Genomic DNA, 23081 nt, shown 5'->3' on the forward strand with positions numbered 1-23081 from the left:
ATATGTAGTGGTCAACTGCCCTGAACGCCTTCTGACTTTACTACAGGAACTCACCTACACAGACAAGACTTGGAAGTATCTAAAAGTTACTTTTGCTTCATTATTGTGCTACTATCTCTGCCTAAGGAAGGGGTGGGGAGGGGATGATTTGTACTAGGCTAGGCATACTAGGCATACTGCCTGCCTTCTGCAAAGAAGTGTGAATGACTACATATGTCCCAGCTGCTGGCAATCGCCACTCCTTTCCTAGAGCCCTGATGACTTATCTGCCTCCTACCCCTTAAAATTTCTTTATTCCTCCTCCCTTTGGGGAGAAGTTGTTTTTAAAGTATGAGTTCTCCTTTCTCCATTCCTTGATCTATAAATAAAACTTCTGCTGTACTATACCAAACTTGGCTTCATTTGAGTGGCATTTGCAACTCCAGGCAAAGGACCAATTGAGGGGTCACTGACTCTTTGGGGATTGGTAACAACTTCAATGGCACCCCACTCCAGTACTCTTGCCTGGAAAATCCCATGGACAGAGGAGCCTGGTAGGCTGCAGTCCATGGGGTCGCTAGGAGTTGGACATGACTGAGTGACTTCACTTTCACTTTTCACTTTCATGCATTGGAGAAGAAAATGGCAACCCACTCCAGTATTCTTGCCTGGAGAATCCCAGGGACAGGGGAGTCTGGTGGGCTGCCGTCTATGGGGTCGCACAGAGTTGGACACGACTGAAGCGACTTAGCAAGAGCAGCAGCAGCAGCAGCAACAACAACTTCAATTCTATGCTCTAAACTATTAGGCCTAAATGAAAAGTATTATACAGTATTTAGGTCCTTTACCAAAAGGTGATTTAATATTCTTAATTTATAAAACTAAAATCATGTTGAATTGTGGCAGGTAGATTCTGATAGATTTGTCCTTATGACAGGTTTCAGTGGATTGATCTTGAAAACACTGGCAACACAAGGTAAAGAAAAAGGTAGAAAAGAAGCAAAAACTACTTTAACATTAAATACCTATAAAGAGTTATCTGTAATCCCTTTATTGACATGGAAATTCCAAATCAGTGATTGAAATTGCTCTTGAGAACAATTTGTTGTTCGGATTTCTTTGGAGAACAGGGTTATGACCTTAAAAGAGAAATATGATCCTCAGAAGAATAATCATTTGATTCATTCTATGAACCATATAAAGATTTCTCCAACAGACTGGATTAAGAGGGGTGGGAGAAATTTATCCACCCCCTAGAAATTTATCAAATCAAATTTCAAAAACTTTTTTTCATTTTCCAAAACTTTTAAAAAACAGTGGCAAGTTGGTTTAGAAAGTATTAACACTTGACAAAAATAGACAGAGAAATTAATTGCTAAATATTAAAATGTAAATGAACCCAAAATGAGCATAATGATATATAAAATGATAACACAGGTCAACCAGAGGTGAAATTAACTTACTAGAAATAAATTGGGCTCCTATGGTGGTACTTGGTACTCCCTTGGTAAAGTAGTAATATATTTGTTGCTTGAAATTTATAAAAATAAAAGCCAGGGGGTAGGACGGAAGACAGAAAGGTCTCTTTCCATGGCCCACTACCCAAATTCTCCTAATTCTCAGCTGGCAGAAGCCAGATAACAACAATGTGTTTTCTGATTACTTCTATTACTGCAATACTCTTTTAAATACTTGTGCTATTTTAGATTCTCTTTTAAACTACGATAGTAAAATGAAAAACAAACCAAAAACTCACATTATTTTACTAATTGTTGTTGATTGGCTAATAAAGGACGAGTTGTCGCAATTGCATTCAGATAGTTTTGACCCTCTCTACGCTTCGTAGTAAGCGGCCAGGTATCCGCTTCCCCGGCGTTCCCCTCGGTACCGCGGAAACGAAACTGCATCAGGCTCCGCCCCACTATCTGCAGATTAAGCCAATCAGGGCGCGGCCCGGGTTGATCGCGTGCCAGGTGTCATGGCGGCCTGCAGGCATTGCTGCTTGTGCCTCCGGCTGCGGCCTCTGGGCGATGGTCCCCTCCGTCTGCCAGGGCGGGATAAGACACTCACCCAGTTACAGGTGCGAGCACTATGGGGTGGCATCGGGCCGCGATCCGTGGCCGTGGATTTAGGCAGCAGGTAAGGAACTGTGTGTGTTCTCTGTCCTTTCACAAGGCGGGTCCGAGTACATTCACTTCCTAGAGTACGAATCCGGCAACCCAAGTCTCTTTACCCTAAACCTAAGTTACAAATTTCCCTTTCCGCGTTTGGAACCTGTTTCTTGGCACCCCCAGCCCCATCCCCCTACTTCTCTTGCTGTCTCAGTACCGTGCCCTTTGCTGCTTCTTCCTCCCTCCTTGTTCCGAGCTTCTTTTCCCCAACCGAGTTTGCCCACCTGATTTCCATTCTCTTTACTTTTGGTGATTTCTCGGCTATGAAATGAAAAAGATAACGCGTTAACAATTGATGCTTACATCCTTCAATCCAGTTTACTGGCTAAGAAGCTTGGCCCGTATGACTCTGATAGGAAAGGAAGGACAAAGTCAGTTTGTTGACGCTGGTTATATGATACTCTGTTAAAGCCTGTGCAAGTGTTAGTCACTTAGTCCTGTCCTACTCTTTGCGACCCCAACCAGGCTCCTCTGTCCATGGGATTCTCCAGGCAAGATTGCTGGAGTGGGTTGCCATTCCCTTCTGCAGGGGATCTTCCTAACCCAGGGATGGAACCCAGGTCTCCTGAATTGCAGGCAAATTCTTTATGTCTGAGCCACTTGGGAACCCTGTAGTAAATGTACTATTACTTTCATTTTATAGTTAAAGCACCAGAGGCTCAGAGAAGCTTAGGTAACTTTCTCAGGGTCAAAGCTACTCCTATGAGACTAGGTGGATTTTAAATTTGTGTTTGAGATTGATACTTTCTCTTGGGGTCTGTTTCCCAGAATTCATCTCTAAAATGACTTTTATAAAAGTAGTATGGGATTCATTTTAAAAAATGAAACTGCTAATACTTTATATATACTTTTCACGTGTATTTTTAAAAAAACGTTGACCCTAATTCATACAAAAGTCAGAAAATCTGGCTTTGAATCCAACACTTCCTCCCTGACTTACTGAATGATCTTTGGACAAGTTATGTCACCATGTCACCACTCCTTCCACTCTCCTGAATGAGGAGACTTTTATTAGATCAAGAGTCAGCAAACTTTTTCTGTAATGGGTGAGATAATAAATATTTTAGACCAAATCATAAAGCTGGGTGTTTTGGTTTTGCCTACTGTGTGTCAGTCACATAATCATATGCGTTTACATACCCTCTAAAAATGTAGGGGAAAAAAAAGTTGTTAGGTTAAAGACTATAAAAAGAAAAGAGATGTAGAGACTGTGAGACTAGATGATCTCTAAGGTCTTTCTTTCCACCTCTTGCATTCTTTGATTCTGATTTTTGAGGGGAAAGATATCTCTTCCATTCTTCAAGGACTGAAAATTTATTCTTCTGTGAAGAAATGTCCCAGAACATTTCATTACACAGACATCTACTGTTAGGCACTAGGTACTCAAAGGAGAAGGCAATGGCACCCCACTCCAGTACTCTTGCCTGGAAAATCCCATGGATGGCTGCAGTCCATGGGGTCGCTAAGTCAGACATGACTGAGCGACTTCACTTTCAGTTTTCACTTTCATGCATTGGAGAAGGAAATGGCAACCCACTCCAGTGTTCTTGCCTGGAGACTCCCAGGGACAGGGGAGCCTGGTGGGCTGCCATCTGTGGGGTTGCACAGAGTAGGACACGACTGAAGTGACTTAGCAGCAGCAGCAGGGACTCAAAACAACAAGGTTAGGTTTGCCCTCCAAATTTTTCATAATAGTCTACTTTGAATCTCATTTATTAGTCAACTGGGATTTTTTTTTTTTTGTAACCTCTTTTTAAACCTGTGTCATGTGTTGTAGCAGTGAGATTCATAAATATCATACCTGCTGGGTCAATTATTTTCTTTGTCATAAGTCTGCAACAAACTTTTTTGGGTGACTGCTTTGTACCACCAACTTGATACTTGCTATGTGTATCCTTTACAATGTCCTAGAAGGTTGTATACTATTGTGGTAAACGTCTTTACTACACACAATAAACTCTGTAGTAATTTTCATTTCAGCAAGTTATTGAGCATTTACTATATTGAGTTCCAAGGCAACTAGAGATAGTCTGATGAGGAAGAACACAGATTCAGTGCTGAGAAAATCAGTTTGTGGGAAAGGTATGAATAGTGTGCTGAAGGTGCACAAAGGGGTGTTTATCCCACTGTAAAGCTTGCTGTTGAAGGTGAATCCTGAAACGCAAAAAGGAATTAGCAAGGAGAAAGTAGCAGAGAAAATGGCAAGTGCAATTGCAGAGAAGTGAGAGAGTGTATTGACTAGCTACAAATAACTCACTGTGGATGGAGTGAAAAGTGAAGTATGAGTTTGGCAGCAAAGGCAAGGCCAAATCATAAAGGTGGGTGTTTGTTATGTTTTTGCTGGAGTGGGGGTGGAGTAGCGTGAGTTTTGAACTACTGAATTTTTCTTAGAGGAAACTATACCATTTTGCAAGTGTCTCCAAAAATACTTGCATCTCTCTCTCCCTGGAGTTCTACTTCCTGTGGCAGATAGCTCCTCTTTTCCCTTCTCTCTTCCTAAGCTATCTCGTCCTACTCTTGTGCCCACCAGTAGAACCTCCTTTCTCTTCTTATCCTTATTATTTTTTTCAAAAGTATATTTTGATTTAGGTATTCACTCACATTGTTCAATATTTTAAAAGCTCAAAAATCTTCTCATACGGTTCCATAGCCATCCAGTCCCAATTCCAGAAGCCATTGATATGTTAACAATCTTATATTTGGAGGTATTTTATACATTAAAATATTGGCAAGTGATTGATAAGAGGTAAAATCACCATGAAATACAGGAAAAAATTACGTGTCTGTTAGACACCAGCTGAAATCATGAGACATAATGGAAAGTAACCACCTAGCGGGAAAAAAGTTTAAATTAGGTCAGTCACCAAGGCAGAACTATCTGGTAGGTGGTCTGGGACACCTAAAGGAGACATTGTGTAGATCAACAGAAAGAACAAAGAAAGTGGGAGGATTTGGTATTTGACTATTAATCCAAGCCTGTGTTTGAGAACATCTGGGGTACTTCTGTGTTTTATCTTTTGAGGAATTGCCAGATTATTTCCCAAAGCAGGTGCACCATTTTACATTTCAGTCAGCAGTGTATGAGACTGCCAATTTCTCCACATACCCATCAACACTTACCCATCATAACCATCCTACTAGATGTGAATAGTATCTCATTGTGGTTTTGATTTGCATTTCCTTAGCGGCTAATGATGTTGAGCATATTTTCATGCAGTACTGTTGATCTTCCTTGAAGAAACATTGATTGAAATCCTTTACCAGTTTATAAAATTGGGTTTCTTTTTATTTTTGAGTTGTAAGCGTTCTTTACATATTCTAGATACAAGTCCCTTATCAGGTATATGATTTCCAAATACTTTCTGCTGTTCTGTAGATTTTCTTTCACTTTGTTGATGATGTCCTTTGTAGCATGAAAGTTTTTAATTTTGATTGTCAGATTTATCTATTTTTTTTCTTTTTTATTTGTGCTTTTGATGTCATCTATAGGAAGATGTGGTCTAACCCAGGTTTATGAAGATTTACTCCTGTGTTTTTTCCTTAGAGTATTACAGTCTTAATTTTTACATTTATATCAATAATCCATTTTGAGTTAATTTTTATTTATAATATGAGGAAAGCGTCCAACGTTTATTAACTTCTTTGCATATGGATATCCAGTTGTCCCAGCACTATTGGTTGAAAAGACTGTTTCTTTCCCCCACTGAGTTATCTTGGCACTGTTGTAGAACATGAAAGTTTCTGTTGGAAGTTTTGGAGTTTATATTTTAAAGGCAATGAGGGAGATTTTAAAGGAATTAAGGAGAGAAATGATAAAGTTTGTGTTAAAAGGCTACTTTAGTCAACAAGGCAAGAGTGGTAAGACAGGAGAGAAAAGATGTGATAAATGGGAAATGAAGAAAGGAGCTTCTTCCCTTCAGAAATACTCTGTCATTCAGATTACTCCTGTGCCTCGGTTTCTGTATTTTTTCTAAAGGAGATCTTAACCTCCCCTTGAATCTTTGGTAATGATAGTGAGCTCTGTCCCTTTTTTATTTGTTTGTTTGTTGGTAGTTGGGGGCCTATGGGACCTTTGGTTCTTTAAATCTTTGATTGATTTATTCTAAGTTAGGAATTGTACTAATGACCTAAGTCCTTTTGTATTGGATTTTTATTTTGAACAGGAAATTAGAAATATCCTCTGGAAAACTGGCCAGATTTGCAGATGGCTCTGCTGTAGTACAGGTAAAAAGTCCAAATTGTTAAATTTTCACCCTAAAAATGTTTATAGAGACTAGTACTGAATATCTTTATAACATCATGTAACTTCTTAGAATTCTGGTACTGGAAATTAATTCAGACCATTTGTAGTGTCAGAATCATTCCAGACAACCAGGGAGTCGGAGGACTAAGTATACTAAATGACCTTTAAGGTCTCTTCCAAACTTGGGGTTCTAATTTATTCTGTTAATAAATGCTATAATGCTTTTTTAGAGAAAGTAATTTTACTGGTTTCTTCAATAGTAATAATTTTTTCTTTATTTATAGCCTAAATTTCCTAATAAGAAGTAGAAAATATGATTGGATGTGACTAAGCTATCAGTGAGCCTTTTCCCTTTTAGTTCTGTTACTTTTGAAAAACTTAGTGACTGTTCTAATATAGATCATGATTATGCAGAAGTGATTAAGATTGGACTGCTTGTGAATAATGATGTTCATAGTCACAGTGTCACAGAATAACAATTCTCTTTCCTTGGGTTTAACTGAGGGAGGATTCAGTCTTATATGAATAACTGCTTATATGTTAATATCTAATTTTAAAGGAATTTACCAGTGTTGTTGTTTATGTTTAAGTCAGGTGACACTGCAGTGATGGTCACAGCAGTCAGTAAAACAAAACCTTCACCTTCCCAATTCATGCCTTTGGTGGTAAGTATTTGCTGATTTTTCTGAACTGTAATATAGAATAAATATAGAATTGTAATATTTTTGTCCAGTGTCTAGTGAGTACAAATTGTATACTTTGCACAATAAAGGGTTTTCCTTAACTGTTTGATATTGAGTCATTATATCAGTGGTCATCATACTTTTTTAAAGATCCAGGTTTATCAAGTTGACAGAAACAGTGGAAGTGCACAAGTACTTTGATGTTTAGTAAGCAGTGAATTCATTGCTTTTGTAGATTTCCCTTTGTATGAGTCTACAAGTATATTTTTGGTGAAAATAGTATTTTATGGCTTCTTTTTTTATGATAAGGGGAATGCAGTTACAGAGTTGACACAAAAAAAGGCAGTGTTGAACTTGACCAGGATAAGCTACTGTGGGAAGTTTTGAGTCTACAGAGTCATCTAACTGGGTAGTGGAAGGCTTTTTAAAAAATCAATTTACTGACTATTTCTGTCACCTCTCCTTTCTCTAAGAGATACAAAACACTAAAAGTAAGCAAGATATTCACTCTTAGTCTGAAATATGTTGTTGGCAACCTCAGGACAATTGTATCTCTATAGTAATTTCTTGGGGAAAATCTGCTACTACAAAAGTCAGTCAAATGAACAGCATTTTTTTTTTCTTCACTCTTTCAGGTTGACTATAGACAGAAGGCTGCTGCAGCAGGTAGGATTCCCACAAACTATCTCAGAAGAGAGATTGGATCTTCTGATAAAGAAATTCTTACAAGTCGAGTAATAGGTAAGATATTAAGGTCTCTGATATATATACCTGTGTTAGTATCTCTTCTCTTCCATCTGTGTTCTATAATCTCTCTTAAATTTTCTTCATTACATTAACACAACCTAAGATTATTTACTTTTTGTATCCCCGATTCAAATGTGGGCTTCATGAGAAAAAAATTTTTGTTTAATACTGAATCCCCTATACCTAGCATACTCCCTGGAACAAAATAGGCATTCAACAAATATTGTTGACCAAATGAATGAATCTCTATTAATCATATAAATTCTGTGGCCCACACCTCTACTCTGTTGAACCCAAGTATTTTTCATTTGTATGTTCATCGTAGTAATTCCTGAAAGTGTTGTATTCATCAACTACTGAAATATGTTTATGATTTTTCAAATCTTTGATATCCTTAAATATCATGGGATCATTTGTAGTTTATAGTCCTTCTAACCAAAATTTCTACTTTACGTATATTTATACGCACTCGTCAGACACAGAATTCCAAGGAAGGGTTTTATTTTGGTGTGCTGTTGGTCTTAAGCCTCTTTCTTCTGCTTAAATAAATAAATATCAGTTGGGAGAAGGCAATGGCAACCCACTCCAGTACTCTTGCCTGGAAAATCCCATGGACGAAGGAGCCTGGTAGGCTGCAGTCCATGTGGTCGCTAAGAGTCGGGCACGACTGAGCGACTTTACTTTCATTTTTCACTTTCATGCATTGGAGAAGGAAATGGCAACCGACTCCAGTGTTCTTGCCTGGAGACTCCCAGGGACGGGGGAGCCTGGTGGGCTGCCGTCTATGGGGTCGCACAGAGTTAGACACGACTGAAGCGACTTAGCAGCAGCAGCAGCAAGCAATGAATTCTGATGTCTGTGGAACCAGAATGAAAAGTTGCTCCCCAATTTTACAATTGGGTGCTCCTGTCCTGCTAGTTTTTCATCTTTAGGATCTGGTGTATATTAATATTTATCTGTGTCCCTGTGAGTAAATTAGTCCAAGGGTTTTGTTTTTGCTGTTATTGTTTTGCTTTATTAAATGGCTAGTTACATTACTTTTTAGCTTGGTCTTTAATGGGGGAAAAGTTTTGAATTGTGAAGCAACTTCTGCTAGTAACAATTTAATCTCTTTTTTTTTTTTTCTTTTGGCAGATCGTTCAATTAGACCTCTCTTTCCAGCTGGCTACTTTTATGATACACAGGTATGTTCTGTTTTAGGTTTATTTGTTTCCAGGTCAGTAAAGGAAAAAAAAAGATGTAATCTCTATTTAATACTTCCTAGGCCGAACATTTTAACAGTATAAAATAAGAATTTTTGGTGATGCTGCTGCAGTTTACATTAGTTTTTAAAACCTAACATTTATTTGGTATCAATATGAGCTGATACCTGAATTATGAGTAGGAATTAACCAATGTAGGAGTAGAGGAAAATGGAACAGGAAGCACAAAATCCTTGGGCAAGAAAGAATTGGTAAATTTGCAAAAAGGTTAGAGTAATTGAGGTGGGTGGGGACAGTTCAGACTGGGCCCCGAAGGTCATATTAGTAACAGACAAGGACTGTCAACTAGTCTTTATTACCTATTTTTTTATCATTGGGTTCTCTAAACCTCTACTTTGTTATATTTTGTTCCTTTCTGAATAATACCTTCTTTTGTAATAATGACCCATTTATATACTTTAATTAACTATTTTATGTGTGAAAAAAATAAATATGCCTTGCAAATATTCCTTTGTTAGAATGTCACTGCTTCGAGAAGTCATTTTCCTAAGTACATGACATAAGCATATTATTACAATGTAATTTGTCTGTGCTTAACAAACAGAAGACAACAATATTTTTATGTAACATTTACTAACATAGCTAACATTTACTGCTCAGTACTATAAATAATTTATACACAGTATTTCCTATAATTTTCCTAAGAACTTTTTAGGAAGATACCATTATTTTTCCCTTTTAAAGATGAGGAAACTTTTGAGGCTTAATTTAAGTAATTTTTCCTGTGGTCAAGCATGTAGTTAAATGATAGAAGTAAGGGGTTTGACTACAAAGCTTTTGCTTTGAACCATATCATATAGTTTTCCTATATTTTAGGCCAAAATGTTATTCCAAATGATAATCCTCCCACATCAAGTAGATTTTTTTTTTAAGTGCTTTGCATTTTTTCCCTTGCATTAGATCCTTTGTAATCTGTTAGCAGTAGATGGTGTTAATGAACCTGATGTCCTGGCAATTAATGGTGGTAAGTATAAAAATAAAGATTAAAATTGTTACTATTAATTTTCTTTTTTAAGCAATGAAATATTTTTATTTCAGCTCTTATTTTCTTTCTTTTTTAAAGCTTCTGTAGCCCTCTCATTATCAGATATTCCTTGGAATGGACCTATTGGTAAGTTAGGATTTGAAAATAAAAAACATTTTTTCTATCACTTCTCAGCTTTTTGGCTAAGAGCACTAAAGAAACTTTTTTTTTTTCCCGAAAAATTGGAGTGAGCATGCTATAGCAAGGACATAGATTTATTAACTTTGATTTACTGTTTCTTGGGGAGTCTGATTAGATGACATTCTAAGAAGAGTCCTTTCAGATCTTTTAAGAAACTTTTCTCTTTGCTTTGGGTTTTGTTTCTTATAGCAATATGTTATGTGTTAGAGATTATTTTATGTTCTCAGATTCTGTGACTTCTTAGTTGCCTCTTCTGTTTGAAGAATTTCTCTATCTTTGGACTGAGAAATTGTCAGGGTACACACTCTTTCAAGATAATATTGAAATATAAACTTGTTTGTAACTTATAGCTCATGTAAGTTGTATTCATGCAATATACAAATGATTTCTCAGGTAAGTAATTATTGTGTCCTAAATGCCCAATATTGGACTTAGCAATGAAAAAACTAAGGCAGACTAGGTATCAGTAGTACAAAGATGAATGAGACAGTTCTTGGTTTCAGCATGAGCGAAACAATTTTTTATAAACAGCACTATAAAAGTATAGTCAGAGTGTTAAGAAAATGATAGAGAAGGGCAGGTTTATATTTGTGTAGTTAGGTGTCAGAGAGGGTTTCTCAAGAGTCACTGACATTTATGCTGTACCTTAGTAGGATCAGAAGGTAAGCACTTGTCTTAAGAGAAAATACAGTCAAGACTAGGAAAAGACCACTGAGATGAATGCTGAACTTGAGTCACCCAGTGAGGCCAGAAGATGGTCACAATTGAAGATACGGATTGAAGCCATTACTGGAATGTCTTGAAAACTGAGTTTTTATTAAACAATTGCCAATATTTTAATATATTTTAGGGGCAGTACGAATAGGAATGATTGATGGAGAATGTGTAGTTAACCCAACACGAAAAGAAATGGCTAACAGTACTTTAAATTTAGTGGTTACTGGAGCACCTAAAAGTCAGATTGGTAAGTAGTTTATGTGGTAGATTTGTTCTGGATTTTATGTACAGGTTTTGGCTTCTAAAAATGTATGTGTATTTTGTTAATTAGCCATAAAAATTTTTGTTTTGTTTTATTGCTGCCCCATTTTGGTAGTGCTCTTGCATCATGTCAAACAATACCTAGAATTATAGAATGTTATATAACTAACTGAAATGCAAAAATCTTTATTAAGATAATTTTAGTAATTATTTTTAGACTGATAAGCTAGTCTAAAATTTGAAGTTTTAAATCTGGTAGTAAATTAATTGTTTTATTAAATATGTTAATTTAGCTAATGCAGTCATTCGAAGCCTGTTGTCCTCTGAGAAAGAGGTATCATTTCCTCATAGGAAACTAGTGATAAAGATATGCACTGGACCATGGGTCACCTTTACTCCTTCCAACTAAAATGCCATAATCAACATGAACAAAAATCAGAGGCTGATTCTGTTGAAGGGGAATAGCCTTTAACAGTCAAAATGACTTGGGTTTGAAACCGAGCATCTGCCATAGTTAACCATGCAACCTTGGACAAATAAATTAAGGTCTCTTAGTTTATCCTGCTACCTGATATTTGTTGTCTGGAACTTTTTGACACAGAATCTTCTGATTTGGGAACATTTTTATGAAATGTAAATGTATTAAACTTTTAGTGCTTTTTTTGTTCAGTTAACATGTAAAATACCTCATTTCCAGCTGCTGCTTTTGGAATGTTCATAATGATTTAGAACTAGATGATAGACAAAATACATGAAAGAGGAATTGTGTATTATCTACATGTTAGTTAGGAATTGTGTGGTGAAACTAAATAACAAGGCTTAAACAAGATGGGAACTTATTTTTTATCAAGTAACAAAAATTCAGAGATAATGAGTCCAGGACAGTTACAGCAGCTCCCCTAATGTCTTAAGAAATCTAGATCGTTTTATAGCTTTCCACTCTGCTATGCTTAGGGTGTTGCCCACATCTTCATGGTTATATACTGGCTACCAGTGGTGGTATAGTCGTTAAGTTGAGTACAACTCTTGCAACCCATGGATTGCAGCCTGCCAGGCTTGTCTGATCATGGGATTCCAGAACTCTAGCTAACAGAACTCTGGCCAACTTATCTTACTTACAGGCAGGAGGGGAAAAAAGAGGCAGGGACAAGAGACCAGGAGGAATAGTAAAAAGATGTATGCCCACTGAGTAAGTCACCCTCCCTTTTAAAGGTGAAGGTGGGGAACTATCACCATATAGAGAAGATTCTAAAGATTTGGGGAGGCTGTGAATAATGAATGACCCCTACATTATATTTGAGCATCTCAAAAAGGCCCCTGAGTAGAGTGTTGGTTTGCTATTTGAAGTTCACTTGGTCTATATCTGAAATTTTTCTGCTGAAAGTTAGTAACTTTCAGCAAAATTAGTAAAAAAAGAAATTTACTAATTTTTTAGTGAATTGATTTGGCTACTTTTTAGGACCATTATGAAGATTAGAGTCAAGGTTTGAGTACCCCACATAGTACCTAGAACCTAGTAAGCAAGTGGTTAATATTACTGTTAAGATGCAAAATAAACCATCTTCTAAATGGTCATATACCTTTATCTGCCTTTGTGTCTGAACCACTCTAATTTTAAAGAGATACTGGAGGAATGAACCAAGGATCTTTACTGTATCTGCAGCATGCAGAAACCCAATAGGCAGCCTTCCAACTGTTGTTCTGACCTGTTCCTATGCTCTTTTTAAAATTAATTTACTGAGGTACAGTTTACATACATTAAATGCATGTTTTTAAATCTCCAATTCTGTGAAAGGGAGAGGAGATGTCATGGGAACACAGATAAGAGAAAGGCTATAACCATCTCCATATCATGGTATCAGAGGAAGCTTCTTTGTGCCTCAAGTGAACAACTGAAACCTAACCTCCCTTCATCCTCCTCCATGTATATTTGTTTAATATTTCTCTACATTTAGAACCACAACAGGGAAGTGTCACAATTTTTGCTTTAACCATCAGACAGTTTAGAAAATTGCAGACAAGTATTACAGTGTGTTGTATTTACCCATATTTTTGCTTAATATGTTCTTAACATGGTTTCTTCCTTTATTGTTTTCTGTTTAGAGACCTTTCTTTAGCCATTTCAGGGTGACACATTTTCTTCTTTCTCCTACATCCAAGAGTTTTGATTTCTCCTTCACTCTTAAATATTTTCACTGGGAATAGGATTCTGGGTTGACCGTTCTTCTCTTTCAACACCTGAAAGATATTATGCCTCTTCCTTCTGGCCTCCATGGTTTCTGATGATAAATTTGCTGTTGTTTGAATTGCTTTTCCCACATTGGTATGGTGTCATTTTTCTCTAGCTGGTTTCAAGATTTTTTTTCCTTTGTCTTTGGTTATTGGAAGTTTAATTATGATATGTCTTTTCTTGAGTTATCCTATGTTGGGTTTATTCAGCTTCTTGAATATGCAGGTTTATGTTTCCACCAAATTGGGGAAATTTCCAGCTATTTTTCCCCCAGTACTTTTCAGCCCTGCCATCTTTCTCCTCTTTCCAAGACAGCAGTGACAGAAATGTTAGATCTTCCGTTATAGTTTTACAGATTTGCTTCAGCTGACTGATGCAATTCCAACATGTAAAGCATATAAGATTTTTTTTTTCCATTCTTGATTATGCTTAGAAGCCTTAGATGTGACTTTTTAGAAGTGACTCATTATGACTTTTTAGCCATAATAAATCTTAATGACATGATGTGGTTAAACACACTAGTTTGATGGTAGCTATGCATTACATGATCTTAAGACTTTGGACAAGTTGAGAGATACCTGCCAGAAATGGCACAAATATTCAGCCTTATAGAAACCAAAGCTAAAATGCTAGAAGCCTTACTTTGGAGCTTGCCTGCTTTCCACAGGAGTTATACTTTACAAAACTAAAAACAACCATTTTATGGTAGTAGCTTGGGTCCTCTAGTTCGCTAACTTGAAACAATATCACTGCAAAGATTTCCTGACCCAGGCAAGAATTAGAAAATGTGACAAGGACCAAATTAAGAGAGAGGTCACATCAAATAACTGTTAAAAAGGAAATGTTATTGCACACCTACTGTGCTAATATTTAAAATTTTCAATTTAAATACATTTGAAAAATAGATGCAGTTGTGTATGTTAAAGGATGGAATTTTATGATATTTTAATTATATCTTATAGAGCTGTTACAAAAAATTGTGTGCACATTTCATTTTCTGTTTCATTTTTTTAATGAGAAATTCCTCAGTAAATTTATGAGGAATATATACTTAACTTCAAATATCAAGATTTCTTTATTGATTTACTACTGTTTATATTTTGGAATTGTGTTAATTCTGAGGAAAGAAATCAAAAAGGTAGAAAATTGACCTGTAGTATTTGTCATGTCATGGTCTTTGAAAATGGTAAAATTGATATTTGAAAATTCAAATCTGAAACATTTGAAAATTGGTAAAAAGTTCAATGGCAGTCTTGTTCTTTTTTTTTTCTTTTTAGTCATGTTGGAAGCCTCTGCAGAGAATATTTTACAGCAGGACTTTTGCCATGCTATCAAAGTGGGAGTAAAACATACACAACAAATAATTCAGGGCATTCAGCAGTTGGTAAAAGAAAATGGTGTTACCAAGAGGACACCTCAGAAGTTATTCGTCCCTTCGCCAGAGATTGTCAAACACGCTCATAAGTAAGGAAATCTGTATGAAAGAAAATATGAACGTATCACCAAATTTAATTTTCTCTCAGAAATAACTTCTCATAGAAGCACTGTCCATACATTACTTCCTAAATACCAGCTTTCTATTTTAATAGTCATTGCCATAAATAGCAGTCTAATGCTTGTAGAAGGATAAACCTACATCTCTCTTCAAGGACCTAAGTTTAAATCTCAAAGGAAAGGGGAGAGTGAGTGTACTTGTCAAAATTAAGATAATTCTCCTCTCTGTCAAGGAAGAAGAGTATAAAGCATAAGATATTTGAATATCTAAGGAAACTGTTGAGGTTCTCAAATACAGCCACCACTATATGCCCAGTCCTTATAATAGTGCCTGTACATAAAGTACTCATAAATTATGAATGAATGACCAGAGAATTATTTCATTTGAAATAAACTGAAAAAGTTCATACTTCTCTTAGTATGAGTCTCACAGCCATTACTTAGAGATTAGAGTTTTAACACTACCCAATCACAGGGTTATCTGCAATAACAGCCAAAATCCATAGGGAAAAAAAAAAAAAAAAAAGCAGCTGGTTCCATGAGAGTGAGTGAGGAGAGAAAAATCTAAGATGAAATTAATTGAACAGTTAAGGGAAGGTGTGTGTGAGTGATTCCCCTAATATGTTAGGAGAAAGAAATTTGTGTTCTCCTTCCCTTGTGGCTCAGCTGGTAAAGAATCTGCCTGCAATGCAGGAGACCTGGGTTTGAACCCTGGGCTGGGAAGATCCCCTGGAGAAGGGAACAGCTACCCACTCCAGTATTTGGCCTGGAGAATTCCATGGACTGTATAGTCCATGGGGTCGCAAAGAGTTGGACATAACAGCAACTTTCGCTTCATCATAAATAGTAAACAGATTAGCAGTGTTACAGAGCAATAAATACATATTTTTAATTATGAAATGTTAAGTATTTAGCCTGTTAAATATTTCAGTCTTGTTTATAATAAACACTGCCTAATGTTTCTACATATCATGCTGACCTTTACTTTTTGCTTAAAATAGACTCGCCATGGAAAAACTCTACACAGTTTTTACAGATCATGAACATGATAAAGTAGGTATACCTGAATTTGTTTATATAATTGTTCTGGGAATTCTTTTTTGTCATAGCTCACACAATTTTGTTTATGAATATTTGTCATATTTTTATGAAAAGGGCAGTGTGTGAATACATTTAAATGAATTAAACAGGTACTATTTCTTACAAATTACCATTAGGGAAATCTGATTACTATTACAAAGTGTTAATTGTATAGTAATTTTAAAAATAGAAATGTTAAATATAAAAGCCATATATAACAACTGAACTTCAACTTTCTTTTAGATTTCCAGAGATGAAGCTATTAATAAGATTAGATTAGATACAGAGGAACAACTAAAAGGTAAATTTTAGTTTTTTCTAGTATAAAAAAATAAAGGAAATAATAGATTTTAAAATTTCAGTTGTTAAGAGATCAGTTATTCTTATTACTCCTTAGTTTCATCTTTAGTAAACTTGTGATAATGATACATCCCAAAGTTACTGTTAAGCTGACTTCTGTGAATGGGTAAGAACTGCACCTGACCCAAAGTAAGCACCAATAAATGCTGAGTATGAGGTGTTCCTAATCTTTTCTAGATCAAACTCTCATACTCCAAAATGGGTATCCTTGTATCGTTTCCTATGAAAACCTAAAAGATACTCTTTAAAATTCTTGAGTTTAATTTATAAAATTGCAATTCTAATACAGTTTGTGAGGATTGAATGAATAAATCATTTACATCTGTGCCTGACACATAGCAGGTTTTCAGTAAATGTTAATTGATGTTATTAACATGTAGAATTATAAAATTTAGATTTTAGAGACTCTTTCTTTCTAAAAATTATTAAACAAAAGGATTTTATTGCTTAATAGTAGTCACACAAACTGAGGTACCACGCATGACATATAGTTCTTGTTAATTTTTCTGCTAATAGACAAATATCCTCTCACCTGCATATCTCAAGACAAAAATTTTGCTGCTAACATCAATATTAAGGCCATTACATATTTCTATAATTATCTATATCCACTATCTATATGTGTAATTGCCATTGAAAAAGTTTGGTCTTTTCTCACTATATTTCATCCTTTTAAGGATTAGAAGTAAGTCAGATAGAGAAGGAGAAATAACATATGACATCCCTTATATGTGGAATCTGAAAAGAAATGATACAAATGAACTTACTTGTAAAACAGAAGGAGACTCACAGACTTAGAGAATGAATTTATGGTTGCCAGTGGGGGAAGAAAGGAGGGAAGGGATAGTTAGGGAGTTTGGTTTGGACATGTACACACTGCTGTATTTAAAATGGATAACCAACAAGGACCTACTGAATAGCACATGGAACTCAGCTCGAAGTTATGTAGCAGCCTGGATGGGAGGGGAGTTTGGGGCAGAATGGATACATGTATATGCATAGCTGAGTCCCTTCACTGTTCACCTGAAACTGTCACAACATTGTTAACCGGCTACACCCCAATACAAAATAAAAAGCTGGGGGGGGGGGGGAATGCAAAAAAAAAAGTTGTATAACACCTGCTGCCTTATTTAAAAAGAAAGTGATTTTAATAATACATAGTCATGGGGCTTCGCAGGTGACACTGTTGATAAAGAACCTGCCTGCCAAAATGGGAGACGTAAGAGATGTGGGTTCAATTCCTGGGTCAGGAAGATCCCTTGGAGGAGAGCATGGCAACCCACTCCAATAAAAAAGAAAAGTAGTAGTAATCATACAGAGTCAAATACCTTCTTGACTCTCTGGGTTCATAGGATAATATTTTTAATGTTTTGTTACTAATTATTTTTCTAAGTGCAACCTAGTTAAAGCATAAAAATTCGTATTAAAAATTATTCCTGTCTGACAAAGACACAATATCTATCTCTCTGTGGCCATTTCTCATGTTCTGCCCACTTTCAAGTTATATTTAATAAACCAAATGCTTAAGAGAACAGTGCTTAGAACTTGGCATGAATCAACTACATTAAGATAATAAGATAAAGTAGCTTAACATTGAAAAGCATAAGCCTAGGCACACATCTTTATTCAGGTCACAGCTGTCAGTTACTACCTGGGTGATCTCGGGCAACTTGCTTCTCTTCAGGCCTGTTTTTTCTTCTGTAAAACAGAGACAACAGTAATAGCATTTACCTCACAGATTCCTATAAAGATTAAAGGTATTTAAATAAAAACTTGTAAAATACCTGGGTTATGAAAGAACTTGATAAATGTTAACTGAAAACTAGTCAGCAGGGGCCTTTGCTCACTGGTAAAAGAATCTGCCTGCCATGCAGGACACGTGGGTTCAATCCCTGATCGGGGAAGAGCCCACGTACTGTGAGCAACTAGGCCCATGTACCTCAACTATTGAGCCTGTGCTCTAGAGCTCAGGAGCCACAATTGCTGAAGCAGTCATGCCCTAGAGCCCATGCTTCACAGCAAGATAAACCACCACAATGAGAAGCCTGCGCACCGCAACTAAAGAGTAGCCCCTGCTCGCCACAACTGGAGAAAAGCTCATGCAGCAACAAAGACCAAGCACAGCCAAAAATAAAGACAGAAAAGAAAGTCTATTAAAAAAAAAAAAAGTAGGGATTTGTAATGTATAAAGAAAATTATTCCTGTATTTGTGGACTAAAATAAAAGTTCCTAAAGCAAAATAGTGAAGGAGACTACTGTTAAAAACATCAGTTAAATCTTCTCATAAAATGGTTGGCTGGATATGTCAGATAACAATGAAATAGTTGATTTTAAAGCACTGTTGTTCTGGTAGAAAGCAAACTAGGTTCCCATTAATGGTACATTTGAGGTATAATAGTTGTGTCTCTCCTACCTAAAAACTTTTGCTTAGAGGACTAATGTTCAGTCAGCTCCTTTGGCTCAATTCCATAGTTAATTGATTTGACACTGTGAACTTAAAGAGAAATTTTATCTTCCAAAATCAGAAAATCTTTGGTTTGTCTTTCTTCTATAGAAAAATTTCCAGAGGTTGATTCCTGTGAAATAATAGAATCCTTCAATGTTGCTACAAAGGATGTTTTTAGAAGTATTATTTTGAATGAGTACAAAAGGTAAACATATCCTTTTTTTTTTTACATATCCTTTTTTGATGGAATTGAAGCATGTACTCTCTGCAAGTTTCCTTGAAAGTGACAACTAGCTGAAAGCTAGAAACTAGGATTTTTTCCTTCAAATAACAGGAAATGATTATATAATGTTTATTTTATAAATGGATACCTGTTGACAAGCATGTGGATTCTGTTGATATGTTTTGACTATCTCTCTCTAGGCTTCATGTGTAGAGCATTGCTTCAAAGCCATTACTGCATGTCAGAATTACCTGCAGAGCTTTTTAACAGGTGTATGGGTCACAACCTCTGAGATTCTAATTCAGTGGGACCTAGGATGGGGCCCAGGTATCTATATTATTTTTTAAAGTTCTGCAGGTGATTATGATATGCAGTTCAATTAGAGAACTTTGTGGTAGTGATCAAGAGATAATATGTGATTTTTCTGACTTACAACACTGCTGTAAATAATTATTTCCTTTATTACTCTAGGTGTGACGGTCGAGATTTGACTTCACTTAGGAATATAAATTGTGAGGTAGATATGTTTAAAATTCTTCACGGATCGTCATTATTTCAGAGGGGACAGACACAGGTAATATATGTAAAAAGCTACAATTATTTGCTAATACATGATTGTTTAGATAGTCCTAATAGAAGTACATTTATGTAGGTTTTTAGCATATGGAATATATTATCTATTCAGAAGATCTGATTTTTTTAAAATGTTTAAAGATAATGAACATATCAGTTGCCCCCAAGAATTTCCTCATTGCTGTCTGGTCTCTTCTTCCTGCTCCCCTCCCTTTCCTTAGGCAACTTTCATCACTGCGAATTAGCTGCATTTTCTAGAATTACCTGTGGTTTTATTACATTTTTCTTTTAATCTTAGGTATAAGAAATTAAGTCACTCATCTCTCTCTTTAGTCACTAAGTCAGTCACTCATCTCTCTTCCTCTTTAGTCACTAAGTCATGTCCAACTCTTGCGACCCCATGGACTGTAGCCTGCCAGGCTCCTCTGTCCGTGGGATTCTCCAGGCAAGAATACTGGAGCGGGTTGCCATTTCCTTCCACAGGGGCTCTTCTGGACCCAGGGATTGAACCCAGGTCTCCTGCACTGCAGGCAGATTCTTTACCAACTGAGCTATGAGGGAAGCCCCATATTTTTTTTGGCTGTACCACATGGCATGTAGGATCTTGGATTGAGCCCGTCCCCTTCATTGGCAGTGTGGAGTCTTAACCACTGGACCACCAGAGAAGTCCCAAGTTACTCAGTTTACTCCTCAGTTTATGACATTGTCACTGTTGGTCTATTTGAGGCTCTCACTTGTTTTCTCCATTTAGCCTGAACATCAGTCCTATTCTTTTCCTTTACATAGGCACCTGTTCTCTTATATTTAACATATATTTGTATGCACTGTTTCATGTATGGTAAAATGCTTTATTTTAATTATGTAAATCATTAATTTTGCCCACCTAATGGGTACAGTTGGAGAAGGAAATGGCAACCCACTCCAGTGTTCTTGCCTTGAGAATCCCAAGGATGGGGGAGCCTAGTGGGCTGCCATCTATGGGGTTGCACAGAGTCGGACACAACTGAAGTGACTTAGCAATTAGCAATGGGTACAAAGTGGTATGTCATTGCTTTCATTTATATTTCCTGATGAGGAATGGATATCTCTTTATATGATAGCCAATTAACATGATAATGGTATAAACCATACCTTGTGGGGTGCATACCTCCAAGGCACTCTTATAGTGTCCCTAGAGTTCAACAAAGTGGTAGCCCTAGTTTTAGTTTTGCTTTTTCATGAATTACCTGCTTATATCCTTTGACTGATTTTTCTTTTTTTTTTAATATAGTTTACTGTCTTTTTCATGCTATTTTTTAATGAATTCTTATGTGTTTTAAATATGAATCCTTTTCAGCCACCATAATTTGTATGTATCATCTCCCTCTTTGCCATAAGCCTTCTAGCTTTGTTTGTGGTAGTCTACTAGAGGCATACCTCGGATATACTGCAAGTTCAGTTTCAAAGCAGCACGATAAATATCACAGCAAAGCAAATCACACAAGTTTTTTGGTTTCCCAGCACATATAAAACTTACGTTTTAAACTATCTGTAATCTGTAGTACATAGTATGATAGCATATGTCTTAAATAACTGTACAAACCTTAATTTAAAAATACTGCTAAAAAAACACTAACCATCATCTGAGCCTTCAGCAAGTCATAATCTTTTTGCTGGTGGAGGTTTTGAAAATTTCAAGAACTAACTACAATGTGACACAAAGACAAGAAGGGAGTAAATGCTGTTGGAAAAATGGTGCTGATATACCTCCTTGACCCAGGTTTGCCTGGGTCAAGCAACCTTCAGCTTGCTTTAAAAAAAATCATTATTGGCAAATAACTAAAAAGTTAAACACAATACAGTGAAGTACAGTAAGATGAGGCAGGCCTATATATGTCTACAGTGAGCCTAAAATCTTTAATTTTGAGATCTTCTTTAAGAAATCCTTACTCCAAAGGCATAGAATTATGCACCTACTATTAACTTTCTAGTTTTAGCTATATCTGTCTTGGAGTTTATTCCTATACATGGTGTGAGGCAAAACCCTCCAGAGTGAATAAGTTTTGCAACAGTGTTTACTAAAAATTCATTTTTTCCCATTAATTTGTAGTTGCCTTATCATATTGAAAAATGTACATTTTTGAACTATATATTCCGTTCCATTGCTTGAGTTCCCTGGGCCAGTGTCAAACTCCTTTAATTATTATAGTTGGGGGATATATTTTAATACCTGAGGGATAAAACCTCCCTTTTTATTCTTCCTTCCCTCCCCCTCAAAATTGTCTTAGCTATTCTGGTACCTTTGTTCCTTCATTTAAATCAGTGATTTAGATTTGGCTTTGCACTGACTTTATGGAATGAGTAAAAAAATGTTATTTTTACAATTTCAATCAGTCTTTCAATAAATATAACCTGTCTTCTTTGTGTTTTCTTTTATGCCTTTTAGTCAAAGTTAATTATTTTTATTTTTTTGGCCATGCTCAGTCACTTGTGGGATCTTAGTTCCCCACCTAGGGATTGAATGTGGGCCCTCACTATGAGAGTATGGTGTCCTATCCACTGGACACCAGGGAATTCCCCAAAATTAAAATAAATAGCTCCATTAAGATATTTTGTATACTTTTGTTAACCATTCTGACAATCTCTGCCTTTTAACTGGAGTGTTTTGTTCATTAAGGTTCAGTTTAATTATTAATTGAATTTAGTCTGTCATTTTATTATTTGTTTTTTGTCTAGCCCCACTTTTTTTTTTTTTTCTATTCCTTGTGCCTTCTTTTTGGATTAATTGAATACTTTTTAAGATCTCCAATTTAATTTGTGTATTTGCTTTTTAGTTATACCTCTATATTATTTTAAATGGTTACAATTAGAGAATATGGTATACATCCTTAACTTTTCATAGTCTTTTTACAGTTAATTTTTCCCACTTCACACAAAGTGAGTAAAGTGCAACCATTTCGGTATATTTGCCCCTCATTCTATCCTTTATGCTGTATTTACTTCACGAGTTATATGTGTTAACAACTCTACAAGGCAACATTATGACCTTTATTTTAAACAATTATCTATTTAAAGAAAACAAGATAGACTTTTATATTGACCTGCATATTTGGCATTTCTGATGGTTTTTATTTCTTCCTGAAGATCCAAGTTTCCATTTGGTGTTATTTTCCTTCAATCTGATAAGACTTACTTTAGTATTGTCCTTTGGATCTTATGATAACAAATTACTATTTTTCATTTATCTGAAAATGTCTTTATCTTTTTACAAAGAATCTTTTTGCCAGAATATAGATTCTGGGTTGATATCTTTTAGCACTCAAAGAAATGGCCTATTCCTTTTTGTTTTCCTTTTTCTGAGAAGTCAGGACTCATTCATTTATTGTTGTCCCTGTAATTCATTGTTTTATCTGGGTGCTTTCAAGGTTTTCCTTGTCTTTGGTTTTCAGCAGCATGACTATGACAAGT

At 36.0% G+C, this 23081-nt stretch overlaps 1 protein-coding gene across 2 annotated transcripts in view; it reads left to right on the plus strand.

Annotated features, from left to right (window-relative positions):
* Positions 1 to 1957: 1957 nt before the first annotated feature.
* Positions 1958 to 23081, plus strand: part of PNPT1 (polyribonucleotide nucleotidyltransferase 1) — a 40874-nt gene continuing 19750 nt past the window's right edge. Inside the window, exons 1-13 of one of the 2 annotated variants that reach the window (XM_068975685.1) lie at positions 1958 to 2118; positions 6314 to 6374; positions 6984 to 7058; positions 7712 to 7817; positions 8958 to 9007; positions 9986 to 10049; positions 10149 to 10196; positions 11101 to 11214; positions 14736 to 14922; positions 15954 to 16005; positions 16276 to 16333; positions 18947 to 19043; positions 19533 to 19635. In XM_068975685.1, coding sequence (XP_068831786.1) covers positions 1958 to 2118; positions 6314 to 6374; positions 6984 to 7058; positions 7712 to 7817; positions 8958 to 9007; positions 9986 to 10049; positions 10149 to 10196; positions 11101 to 11214; positions 14736 to 14922; positions 15954 to 16005; positions 16276 to 16333; positions 18947 to 19043; positions 19533 to 19635 — 1176 coding nt within the window. The remainder of the gene's footprint in view (positions 2119 to 6313; positions 6375 to 6983; positions 7059 to 7711; positions 7818 to 8957; positions 9008 to 9985; positions 10050 to 10148; positions 10197 to 11100; positions 11215 to 14735; positions 14923 to 15953; positions 16006 to 16275; positions 16334 to 18946; positions 19044 to 19532; positions 19636 to 23081) is intronic. The other variant, XM_068975764.1, reaches the window with a different exon arrangement.

The sequence above is a fragment of the Capricornis sumatraensis genome, chromosome 1 (genome assembly GCF_032405125.1).
Source record: "Capricornis sumatraensis isolate serow.1 chromosome 1, serow.2, whole genome shotgun sequence".
Lineage (NCBI taxonomy): Eukaryota > Metazoa > Chordata > Mammalia > Artiodactyla > Bovidae > Capricornis > Capricornis sumatraensis.